General features: G+C 37.1%; 1 protein-coding gene across 2 annotated transcripts in view; it reads right to left on the bottom strand.

Annotated features, from left to right (window-relative positions):
• LOC129004994 (uncharacterized) overlaps positions 1 to 13,331 on the bottom strand; it is a 76,367-nt gene that overhangs the window by 15,168 nt on the left and 47,868 nt on the right. For both annotated transcript variants that reach the window (XM_054433730.1, XM_054433729.1), the window contains exons 9-21: positions 13,084 to 13,231; positions 12,256 to 12,425; positions 11,296 to 11,404; positions 10,351 to 10,532; positions 9,275 to 9,413; positions 8,362 to 8,512; positions 7,624 to 7,765; positions 6,012 to 6,185; positions 4,655 to 4,831; positions 3,265 to 3,468; positions 2,549 to 2,666; positions 1,518 to 1,654; positions 303 to 478 (exon numbers count right to left, since the gene is read on the bottom strand). In XM_054433730.1, the coding sequence (XP_054289705.1) occupies positions 303 to 478; positions 1,518 to 1,654; positions 2,549 to 2,666; positions 3,265 to 3,468; positions 4,655 to 4,831; positions 6,012 to 6,185; positions 7,624 to 7,765; positions 8,362 to 8,512; positions 9,275 to 9,413; positions 10,351 to 10,532; positions 11,296 to 11,404; positions 12,256 to 12,425; positions 13,084 to 13,231 (2,027 nt within the window). The remainder of the gene's footprint in view (positions 1 to 302; positions 479 to 1,517; positions 1,655 to 2,548; positions 2,667 to 3,264; positions 3,469 to 4,654; positions 4,832 to 6,011; positions 6,186 to 7,623; positions 7,766 to 8,361; positions 8,513 to 9,274; positions 9,414 to 10,350; positions 10,533 to 11,295; positions 11,405 to 12,255; positions 12,426 to 13,083; positions 13,232 to 13,331) is intronic.

The raw sequence follows: 13,331 nt of genomic DNA, 5'->3' as shown, positions 1-13,331 counted from the left end.
CTTTGGGAGTATATGAACTCAAAGTAATTTGGAGTACATAAACTAAAAGGGAATTAAGAGTCCTTTATAAAGAAACTTTTATCAATAAAATTCTAAGATTGCCGTGTGTACAGAACAAAGCTAGTCTTGGCACTAAAAATATGATAAAAAATAATCTACAATGCAAAACACATTCGAGTGTCGTAATTGAATGATCAAGTACTGGAAGATATCCAGAAGTACAAGGTAGAACTGCTGGAGGGGAGGAAAAACACCTTTGAGGATCACATTGCTGAGTTTAAGGGAATACCACGTCAGCTCACCTGATGTACAATATCTGGATTGAAAAAGACATCCCTGAGCAGAACAGCTGGCTCAACGGGTTGGTACTGACTGTTCATCCTAGGCAGGTGCGGGCGTAGCAGCGAGTGGCCGATACGGAAGGCGGCGGTCGCAAACTCCGTCACAATGTTCGGGTTGCAAGATGAACTGTAGGTGGCTGTGTAATATCATCTTTATTATTTTACATCAGTAAATAGTAATTTTGATTTTAACGTTAAGGTAAGAAAATTTCGACACTCTTAAACAGTATAACAAAAGAAAAATAAGCAGATCAATAAAATTAGAAATTATTTTTAATAAAACCTATTAAGATTTGAAACAACCAGGAACATGTTATACAGGGTGGTCTGGACCTAGCGTTAATCATTTTTTTTTGTGGTAGAGCAACACAAGTGTGACTCAAATCCACAATTTAAAAAAATATATTCCATAAACCCACTTGCAGAAACGTTATTTTGATTTTTTTTGAAAAACCTGTACATTTCCACAACATTTTAAAATTCCTCTAGTATTTTCATACATTTTCATAACTTTGACACTACCTATCTTCATATTCTCCATTAAATTCTATGTAAGAATAGACAGCTTTTGGTGAGCCCAAAGCTTCAGAATTGCTTATTTTTTACAATGTGTATGCTTTCTTCATTTGTACGCTCAAGTGGTCGGTGTCATCACTGAATTCTGGTCTTCCTGTGAGAGCAACGACAAGTTGGTATTTTAAAAATATTTACAAAACTAGACGTTCCGTCCATTTTGCAAGTGACAGTTCAGCTTTGCCCCTGAGGATGCTTCATTGGCACCAAATGGGCGAAACAAAGTTTTATTAATGTTGTAAATACTACTGACTTGACGTGGCACTCACCGCAAGACAGAGAATTCAGTGATGAATGCATTTAACCACCAGAAACACCAAAGGACAAGCAACATTTTTTATTTGATAATTTTATTTTGGTTATAGATTTAAGTTTTAGGTAGATTAACAATAAACAAATAAAGAACAAAACGCCTTAAACACAAACTGGGCAGAACTAGCATTAAAATATTTCTCAAACTGATACATAAGCATTATAAATCTATAAAGGGGTACCTATATTTGATCCATTGCTTTGAATCACTTGTTGTGACTGACTCAGCAAAGGTTATTTAAAAACTCATCAAAGTTTTTCCTTAAATCGTAGCAAACACAGATAACTCACTCTTGGAGTATCCCTGTGGTGTAAGTTTTAGTCCGTACAAGTTGATGGCGTTCCAACCCAACAGTCGTGGCAGAAACTCGTTGTACACTGTGTGTTGGTAGCTGGCAACAACGATACGTCGAGCCGTCTGGTACAGTCTGCAACAAATAGATTACCGTATGTTATTGGTCTTTGACCATTGGATAAAATAGCCGAGCCTAACTAATGTAGCTGGGTGTCTGAGTGGTTAAATTGATTGTCCAATCAACAGATCACAAATTTGGTTGTGAGAAAAGTTAGTTCAAAACTTTGCCTGGTAGAATGAAGATTATTTTAGCTAAAGAACAAGCTGTGTAGCTGATTTATTTGGTAGCAAGACTTATCATATCATTAATTCACAACTTGTGCTTCATATCTTCGCCTTAAAATATGGACCCTAGTGTGTCAATGTAGGAATCTATGAGAAAACACTTCGTTACAGGGTTTAAAGAAGCAATGATTCAAACAGAAAAAATCTCACCAACGTAGGTGGATCTCACATGGGCTAACAAAAATAAGGGCTAATGTTTGGTATGACAAAATTATACATAGTCATATTTTAATTTGTAATTAGTTTTCTTAGGAAAGGTCCTCAATCCTCCCCACACACCAAGGAGTGTCATTCGGATTCATATTCAACCAAAATATAGCAACCTACACTGAAGAAACTTAAACGTTGTTTAGAACATTTTATTTAATAGCTTGAGCCAGTCAGTGAAAATAGGTATTCGGGCCTCCAGGAGATGTACACCTTCAACGAGGTGTGGACCACTTAAAATGTGATTGTTTTGAACAAAAATGTCATTAAGACAACAAAAAATAGCAGTTGATTAAAAATCAAAAACCCTCTAAAATCGATGGACCTACTGATGTATACGAGAAAAATCAATGACGAATCTCTCATAACTAGGCTTGGAAATAAGGAAAACTTAACATTGTTATTAGATGAAATCATCTGTAACTTTGAGTTGAACCACTGGAGTACCCCAAGGTGGCAACTTGGGTCCACTCACCTCTCATCACCCCAGTGAGGGTTGACGGCATGTAGGGCGTGGACTAGTCGGTTGTGTTCTCGCATGTACACAGTGTGTATGGCCGTCAACGCTGCTTGCTCACTTGCTCTTCCGTCCCCTGCAAAAACCGGTCCAGAGTAAACTGATTATTCAGTTTAAAATAAAATCCATATTGATTATTCAGGTACGGATTACAACTCTGCTTGATCACTTGAAAAAACCCCCCTCCTCGGTTCTTGCAAAAACCAGTTCAGAGTAAACTGAATTTTTAGGCAAGGATAAAAACACTTTTTAGACTAACTTAGGGCTGGTTTCTAATATGAGACGGACCATATGGATTAACAAGAGAAAGAGGTTAGTCTTGACAAGAAAACTCCCTTTAAGTCTAGCAACAACCCATTAAGTTACAAATATTGAGAGTAAAAATGCACTGTACAATCTCTTTTGTTTTGACTACACCGCTTTTCCGATGTTGTTTCTATTTTCGGTGGAGATAGAACTATGTATTTAAAATAATTTTACACTTGAGGCCATGATGAAAAAAAATCTGAGGGAAATAGAACACCTTTATGATTAAATCAGTGATTTGTCAGTTAATTCCACCGCTTAATTTACATTTAAAGAAACCGAGCAATAGTTCAACAATCTCTCTTCAACAGAAAAGCATACAATAAAAAAAGGAACAATTCAATAGCTCTAGTTCTTTGACTACTCACCAGCAATGAAGCAGTATCCACTGGGTGCCTTACACTCAGGGTGAGATGGACTCAACGGCAGCAAGTCCTTGTCTCCGTTGTGTCTGATGGTGGCGTTCAGGCGACCACCGTAACTACGCAGACCACGAGCCATGCACGAGTCCTGGCCATAAATTTGTGAGCCGTCCAGGTACGCTGTGTTTTGGTTGATCTGTTCCCGTGATCCTTCGAACAGGATACACTTGTCAAACAACAATGCCTTGTCTGCAAACTCAGTGACTCAGATAATGTTTTTTTAGTGTCCTTCCTTTACATCTTGGGACACTAGGTTCCAGCACAGAACAGTTTTACACATTAGGTCACACTAGATAGCTACGACCATTGGTGGTTGGCCGTATTTGAACTTGGGATCTCGGGTACTGATGCCCCGTTCTCTACCTCTAGGCCAGTTTCCTTGGCAGAGATTTATGTAACAGTATTAAACAATGGCAGTGTAGCTGGGTAATTAAGGTTGATATCAAACAAATTCATCTACCTCACAAACAATGTTGAAAACAAAATCCATCAATTGCTTTTATTTTTAGGCAAAGCCAATTGACTAATTTTTTTGTTTTGTAATGGGGTGAGTTTAGTTTGCTTTCCTAGAAAAACTTGAATCCAACTTTAAAACTTGAGATATTTATTACAAAATAATAATACATCACATAACCCTGGAATCTTTTTCTAGAATAAGTTGTCTTCAGAGAGTACACTCATGAGTACATTAATGAAAAATGGTTAATTCTTCCCATCAGTTCTCTGAAGAAGCCCTACTGTGGTATGAAATGTCAGTGTTGTTATATGAACATTAATGTGTTGCTTGAATAAATACAATACTCGACATAAAGACTCCATAATAACATAAAAACATCAAACAAATTTTTTTTAAAGAAACCTTCCTACATCGGTCAAAGATATTTAAATACAATTCCAAAAGAAATTAAAAAAGAAAGTAATAAAAACAGATTCTTTTGAAGATTTTTTCCACCCATCACAGTCATAATGAATAGGTACATAAACACTTTTTCAGTCTCCTGCATAGAGTGGATGAGATTGTCACTGAGGCTAGTTTGAGTTGTTGTACAACCTGACATTATTCGATGTATATATTGTACAAAAGAATGAATAAAGAAGTTTGAATTGAATTGAATTGCAACACAACAAAATTGCTTAAAATTACTCTTTTAAATCAATACTGTGGCAAATCAGTTTGTTGAAGAGTAGCAATAATATTTCTGCTTGATTAAAGGTGTAGATTAAAGTGAACCAATTTGATTTTCTTTGCTAAGAAAATCTTTGTTCCATTAATTTCTTTCTACTTCTCCAAAGAATGTTTGCATTTTTTACTTTGACACCCAATTATGACACTCACCCAGTCTCTGTTGGCCTGGCAGTGACCTCATGAAGGGCAGACACACCCGAGCACCAGACGTGATGTTGATCTGTGGGTAGAACTGGTCACCCGTGGGTATCGTAATAGGCATACACTCCGGGTGGACAGTCAGGGGGGAGTCACAAGACCGACAGTCCGGGATGGAGGCGAAGAATCCTGGAAATCAGGGATTCAATTAAATTTTATGGATACAGTTAAGTTACGTTTTAGCTTACACCAATCAGTACCAAATTTTAACTGCTGTTTATTTTTGACAGAAACTATTAAAAAAACTACTTTGATTGATTCAAGAATGCTATAGTGTAGAGTAGTGTTTCATACCATAGAATAAGTTGACTTTGTGAAATACACATGGTCGGATAATGCTACATTTTTAAGCATTGATTACAAATGGTGACGCCAATATAGTGATATAAGAAATTCCGTTATACCCATATCTAAACAAAAAGTAAAAGTAATATCTATTAACACTACATTACAGTTTAATCGAATGCATAAGTAAAAGGATTAAAAGATTAAATCAAAGTTGATAGTTGATCACTTTAATCACCACAAACAATAGTACACTTGTTAAAGATAAGAGTCTACTTGAAAATTCCTCATGAATGATTAGAAGTCTGTGGGCCAAACAAAACATAGATACTTTGAGTTGGGTCAGGTAAAAATGTTGGCCCTGGTGTCTCAGGCTAAACTGGGTCGGGCTAAACTCAAGTGTGTTTATAAATAAAAAATATTTATTTATAGCAATACAAAAATCTGTTAATACAATATTTTACATAATCTCCCCCTTATTGCAGCAAAACAGTGATCATCTTCTGCAAATGGCAAATCAAATCATGAATACTTTCTGCGGTCACTGCGAAATTGTAAACTATTACAAGGTCACGAGGAAATCAAAGACACTCTCCGCAGTCACAGCAAAACCGGGAACCTATTCTACAGCACTGCAAAATTGAGAACACCTTCCAAAGTCAGGGAAAAATCGGGACCATCCTCCGGTCACATTCCACAGTCACAGTGAAATCGTATAATGTTCTGTGGTCATAGAGATATAAAAATATCTTCTTTGGTCTCAGTGAAATCGAAAATATCTGCCACAGTCAAGGCAAAATCGTAAACACATCCCACAATCGCCCGGCTAAATCGTGAACATCACCTACAATTGTGGTGATATCGTAAATCATCCCAGATGCTTTTTCCGATCGCAAAAATGAATGCCTGGTTTGGCTCTACCCAACCCAAGCTTGGCCTGACCGATCTTTCAAGTAAACTGTTGGCCTGATGGAACCAGAAAGTATTGGGACCCACACACCCCTATATCTGTTTGTTAACTTACCTCTTTGAACTGGTGTGAACGTCAAGTCATGGTCTATAAACTGAGCCAACTGCATGACCATCAGTGTGTAGCGTGAGTGTAGGTTGCTGATATCAGGATGTACTGTAGATGACACCAAGCGAGGTGAGGGTAGAGCAACACCAGTCACGGAGGTGACTCTAGGGGAAGATATACCTGTAACACGTATTGTCATATACAAACCAAGCCAGACAAATAAAATTAGTACTCACTGAACAGCATGATATGCAACAAAACTGCACTATTTACAGATGGGAGGTAGTTGAACTGACCTGACAACAAATTGTGCTAATTTCAATTGCTGTACTGATACCTGTTGAAAACACAATTTTTTTTACCAAGCAAAGCTGAGCATCCTTTATATCACATTAGTTATTAATGTTTCAAAAACTAACAGACACATTGCAAGTTTTACAGTAGCAGACTTTTGGCTTATTCAGCTAACATAGTTTGAAATAAATGGGATTCCTACTTTTTAGGATTTTTTTTTTGAGAGGATAGCAGGCTTACCTGAATGGGAAAGAGTCCAAACTGGCACAGGAAACACAAAACATAACTTTACACTATATACACAAAACATTAGAATATTTCACTGTCACTGACAGCATTTTCAACTAAGGAAGAGAGAGTTTTTTAGATGTCCAAAATGGTGGCCAGTGAGTTGTTGAGTCAGTGTTGCCAATAGTAGAATTCAAAAACACATTTTCAGTTTACCTTATATGCACTATATATATATGAATAAATATGTAAGCCTGCTAGTTGGGTTGGATTTTGAAGTGGAGTGGGTTAGATGAAAGGTATTATCTAAGGTTTAGGTTTGGGGGCTGTCTAGACTTAGTAAACCATTGGTATGACAGTTCCCATCTTCTAAGTTGTGACTGGTTACATTGAGGAGGTAGTGATTTGACTATTTTGGTTGTAAAGCAGTCATTGAAACTAGGGTTGTTGTGGCTCTGGGCATGTTGTACAACTGGTTTGTCTTTGTATCCAGTAGATACATCTTGTCTATGGCCATTCATCCTGGTTCTGAGGCTATTGGTGGATAGGCCTACATACTGTGCCTCACATTTGTTACATTGTAGTTGGTAGATAATGTTCTTCGTTTCACAAGTGTTGAAGCCTCGGATGTTGTAGTTTTCTTTGGTTGTGGAACTGGAAAATGTTTGGCTGGGTTGATTTATTTCACATGTTTTACATCTCTTGTTATCACAGGGATATGAACCGTTAGGGCGTGCGTTGTTTGGGTTGTTGTTGGCCGGGTCAGGAACTTTTGGGTGGACTAGTATTTTTCGGAGATTGGGTGGTTGTCTAAAAACAATGTTTGGTGGATCTTTCAAAAAATTGATGGTGTGGTTGGAGGCCTTGAGGATTTTGAAGCCCTCTTTTAAAATGCCATTCAATGAATGTAGTCCTTGGTGGTAGTCCGTGACAAGAGCAATGTTTTTGCTATTTCGTTTTTCATTATTTGGTTGTGGATGGTCTTCTACTTTGTTATCCAAGATGATGATACAACCTATGAAAACACATTAAACTACTGTAAATTACTAGTTACAGTAGGTAATATGGTTTGGACTTAAAAACGTATTAGCATTACCATTTTCATAGACAGACGGAAGAAGACGAGCAAACGTAGTTACACTCCTGCCGAGGTTGGGCCTTTCCAGGTTGTTGCAATGACCACTGAAACTTCTGTAGGGACTGCGGGGATCACACGGGCCTTGCTCCTCGTTACACACCTGTCAACAATTAATTGATGGCTAAGATCTTTCTTTGGAGTTTGGGCATCGTTAGTTTGTCGTGTTTTGAGTTTTTAAGGGCATGGGTTTTTTCTTTAAATAATATGAACACTGTCTAAACCTCTGTCTCGTTACTATGTAACCTATGGGCACCTGCAGAAACTTTCTTCAAGCGGCAAAATAGTATCTTGATCTAAGAGTTAAAGCAAAGGCCCTCCTCCACAAACAAGTTGTTGTAAAACACTTGAAAACATTGTTGTCTAAATACTAGAATTTTCTTAAAAACCGTACAGAACATAATTGTTAGTATGTATTGGATGAAAACCTTATAGAGTGTAGTGAAACTTTTATTTGGGTTTTCTAAAGGGAACTATGTTCCCCAATTGCCTCTCCCACGCAAGCACTTCTGAAATCACTATGAAAATCTACTTGCAAAGCCAAATTAAATAGTGACTCAAACATGTATGACCTTCTTAACCCAAAGAGAGAATATAAAAATTCCATCACACAATCTTTGATAGTGTGACAAACTCTATTGATGTTGTTGGATGATTATTATTGTAATGTTACCTCAGCAATTCACTACACCAACCTACCTCATCATCGGCAATATTATGACGTGTCAAAGATGGCAGAAAGCTTGTCACGTCAATGTCAGACAAGAAGTCTTTCAATGGCAAGTCAGAGAGAGTTGAGCCAAAGCCGATAATGTTGTCTCCGCTGTCCAACTGTCGCCTCCGTCGGTTTCTGCGGTAGAGACATTGGTTGTTATTTTTAAAGTGATTTGATTTATTTGATTTTTCTGAGAACCAGCAGCTCTCTTTTTAGACCCAACCTTTTTAGGGTAACGTGAATCCAGGGTAGAATTTGTACCCTGTTAATCAGATTTCATCCAATCTTTTTGTAAATACCAACAATATGCTTTAGTATTCAAATTGAAATCAATTAAAAGATTAAAGAATGATCTAGAGAATTAAAGTTTTTAGTGTTTATTAATGATTTAGACATTAATAGAGGTCTATTGGTTATTGATACAAAGTCCTAAATTTTGTAGTATGCTGTCTTATTTAATCACATAATTAAGACCTAACCCAGAACTCTCACTGAGCAAAAAAACTTTGCATTTGAATCATCTCCTAATATCTATATTAGGCCCAGAATCTAGGAGTGCTGGTTGGATAACATAAAGTACAAGTGAAATTAATATTTTTTGAAAGTCACAGCGACTGCAATGCTCCTCCTCTCTAGTGTAGACACTAGCAGATTCAAAACATAACGGTTTTTTGTTTTTTTTTGCTCAGTGAGAGTTCTGGTTCTGGGTTAGGTGTTAATTCTGTGATTTAATTCTTATGGAGAGTAAGTCAACTGCTGTATAGCTGTGTGTATGGTGCTGTAGTCAACTTTTTTATGATACATCATTGTAAAAATGGGAAAATGTCTTAGATTCATTTTAGGTTTAAGAAATGTAATCAATGTATAACACTTCTTAAGTTCAAGGTGTTTACTCACTTATTTCCAATGTTGTTGATAATCTCCCTAGAAGCGTATTCGAGCAGTATTGATGTGTTTGCTAGAAGAAACGAAGCTTTGTTGGGTTTGCTGAAAGCTGCAGCAATTCCAATGGGAGACTTAGGGTCCACTCCGCCCTCTATTGAAAATTGTAACAAAATGTTGTAGTACAAGGCAATACAAACTGTCATGTAAAATGTTTATAATAAATAAACTAATACAAGTTAATACAGATTATCTACGAAACTTAACACCAAAATATTGGTGTTCTAGAAGACAATATGTCATCCATAATTAATTATCTAACAGACAACAACTGATGAGAAAACAATAACAAATCAATGATACATACTAACTTTCCTACATAAACTGACAATCAGTGATTAGCTTTTAACATTGATTATCAGAACATTTTAAGTCCATAAAGTACACTGAACTTCAAGTTAAAAAAAGATGTAAAAATCCCCCTTTACCCAAAGTAAGTTTTGCAATGCAATTGGAACAATGCACACGATAGAGGTATAAAGAAATCGGTTAAGTGTTCCTGCAACGTTCCTTATCTTAAGGGTTTTAATGGGTTAGAGTTTTGCATATTCCCATTTGAGTTTGCGCATTATGATTTTCTCTATGGTAAATAAAAACAAAATACAAGGCCAATCGTATCTTGGTGTTCCATTGGCATGAACCTCAAAGCTTAGACCAATATGATTTCCTTTTTGACACAGATCAGACACCTCATCATTTAGCCAGTTGTACCAATTGTTATTGCATAAAAAAATAGTTGTATGAGCCAGTCAAAGAGTGTGGTGGTTCAAAATTATATTTTCTCTCTTACTTTTTGACACTGATAGTTCATGAGTCATAAGAGATGCTATAGTTTACAATAAGTTGGACAGCTGGTGGGATATTTAAAGTAGTTAAAAAGTAGTATGGTGTATTCGGCAGAAATCAGTAATTTCCATCAGCACCCTCTGTCATTGGCACACCATTATTTTTTATCTAAAACTGGCAAAGTCTTCAACATGGGCTCTTCTATTGATTGTCAAAGCTGATATCGCAAGAGTAATGACACTCACTGTGTGTATAAAGTAGATATTCTGTCTGGAAGCGTCTCTGTACGTCATCCTCTGCTTGACGGATCGCCTGCTTCAGCATTTCCATGGACACTGCCTCCTGGGCTGAGTCTAACTCTTGCGTATCTTCCCTCCACGCCTCCACAGCCAGTGGGGAGAAGTGATCACATCCGATTTGGGCATTCCTGACAACAGTGGTTTCAAAATAACGGTCATAAATTTATTGTTATTCTATACCTGATAGATAGTCTAATAGTGGTTTATTCGGCCATTAATTACATCATGTATGAGGAGATAGACTACGTCAATATCAGACTACCAAATTTATAATACTATAGAGGAAAAACAAAAATGTTGAAATAAAGGAAATATGGTGATTGAACATAAAATAAAACAATACAATTTTTCATTTTTAACAATGTAAAAAGGTCAATACATCATATACATATCTATAGGTCTACATATACTATCTAAGAATATCACAGGCTCCATATTATTCTAAACACAGTGGTCATCCTGAGAAAAGTTAGTAGCTTTTTGATTGTTTAACACTAGACCCAGCTGTCCTTGATCAAGCTCAAGCTGGTATACTTTTAATAAATGGTCTTGGCTAATGAAATGGATGGTCTAGACAGTAACAAAGCAACACAAGCCATCTCATTTTATTCTAAACTCATCTTTTACTCACATTTGGGTTCAAATATACCTGGATGGCATACCCGTCTCAAATGGTAATGCTTCTGTTTAAAAATTCCTTCATCAATGGGTCAGTGGTAACTACTGTAGTTAGAGTCAACAACGTCTTGATAAGAGCAGTAGTTAGACTGCTAGGAAAAGCAGCGCTAAGTTTTAGAAGAATTGTTGTGTAGCTATGTTCTGAATTTCATTTAATTAACACAAATTTTCTCTATTATTAACAGCTGAAGCAAATAAACAATGATAACTCACAGGTATGAATCCTCTTGTAAGAAAGGTCTGGGCTGGACACTTAGAAGATGAGGCACATTGGAGCACAACAGACCTGCCAGAGTCACCTTCCTCACCTCTGTCAGCTGATCTGTAAACACAACAGCTGATAAATAAAAGCAGTAAACAGAAACTCATGACAGCTGAATCACAGTCACACAGAAACTGAACAAGAAAACTAAACAGCTGATAAAAATAAATAAAATAACCAGCCGATTGATATTTGTGTTGTACCCATCATACTATACTCATTACATAATATTATAATATTGGTATACCATTAAAATGTACTCTTTTATAGATTAAATATCTTTATGGATCCGCTGAAGAGAATTTTCACTTTTCAGCTATGTTTATATTGTATGTGTAACACTCAATGACATTTTATCTTCTATTATCTGTACCTGTGCTAGTATTGAGATGTAAGGTTCGGATCACCTAACTTATTCGGATTTAAGTTAATCTCTGTCACTTTCATAACATTATTTCTCATAGTCATCATAGTTGCTTCAACTCACTCCTTTAGTCTAACGTCAATCTGTTTTAGAACAAACAAAACAATAAAGTGAACAAATGGCAGAACGTGAATTGGTCTTTTTAGTCAGTTCGATCAAGGCCCCACTAGAAAAACAGGCCATGCTGCAGGATCCATGACGTCACACTAGTGGATAGATTTCATTGATAAATTCATTGCCATTGCCATTCCCATATGTTTTAGGTAAATAAGCAAGCTAGCTGTTTGTAAGATTTTAATGGTAAGAGATTAGTACAACTATCCACCACTGTGACATAGTGTTGCGCTGCCCATGCTGCAACATGGCGTGTTATTCTAGTGGGGCCTTGGTTTGATTAAAAACACTTGTTCACACGGGCGAACAAAATCAATGGAGCTGTTCCCCTCTTTTATGGACCACAGGACCACATGTAAGTGTGATAACTTACCATTAGTGAGTGACGCTGGTGGAATGTCGTTCTCATACCAGTAGCGATCACTGTCTCTCAACATACGGAACTGATTAGCCATCAGACATGTCAGGACAGGTCCCAACACGCTGCCTTGCTGCGGCTGCTCCAAGATACCTCCCGCCAGCAAGTCTACCTGCCGAGGACTCCTGTGGACAAAGCGGTTTTTGGATTAGGAACCAGATACGGATTAACCTCTCTCAATCCCAATAAGTTTGTTGAAGATTAGGCGTATGTATGTTTAGAATAGAAATCACAGATAGCAAGGTAAGCTTGTATACATTTGCAGTTAATAAAGGAAGGATACACCACTATCAGCTGATGCACCCCATCCCCAAAGTCAATGTTACCGAATGGACAAGGGCTGTATGCGTAATATCCACTGTGCAATCTGCAGCTGTTTGTCCTAAATTTTAGTGTAAAAACTAATTTCAATTTAGTATAATAAACCTATGCTGTATGCTAAATGGTTATGGAGAAAGATTTAAATAGGCCTAACTTTAAACTTAGTTCCTGTAAACTGTTGTAGTACGGTATGCTGGTTTTTCGATAAGTTTGGCAAATGTTGTGACGTCACGTACACTCTAGGTTTTATAATTTGATGTGTTCTGATTAAAATAACTAACGGGAAAATATACGTTTAATTCCACCTCTAATTTATTAAACTGATGTTGTGCAACTCAAAGGTTCGCGGCCGGAATTTTACCCCCTAGGTTGTGACGTCAGTTTTGCTCGGGGGTAAAATTCCAGGGATATAAAATCCCGCCACCCGAAGATTTGTATCACCAACATTTTAAAATGCAATACCTGTAAAGTGTGCTCAGCATCTGTTGTGCCTCAACTGGTATTGCTCCTGTCACAGACTTGTTGGAACGTTCCGAGCACCACTTCAGCCACTCTCTATATCCTGGCAGTTTCTGTTGTCTGGACTCTTCCAACAGGCGACTCCATTGGTCTGTGGGAGGAATAGCATTAGTGAGAGAAGATCACGTTCACGTTTAAATTGTTGTCACTGTACCTATGTTACTTTTTATAATTAGGCCTATACATTGTTT

Source organism: Macrosteles quadrilineatus, unplaced genomic scaffold (assembly GCF_028750875.1).
Source record: "Macrosteles quadrilineatus isolate MER2022 unplaced genomic scaffold, UCM_ALF_1.0 Scaffold_14__1_contigs__length_3811126, whole genome shotgun sequence".
In the NCBI taxonomy this organism is placed as follows: Eukaryota; Metazoa; Arthropoda; class Insecta; order Hemiptera; family Cicadellidae; genus Macrosteles; species Macrosteles quadrilineatus.
Note: the sequence above shows the minus strand (reverse complement) of the source record. Positions and strands in the feature narration are given on the sequence as shown.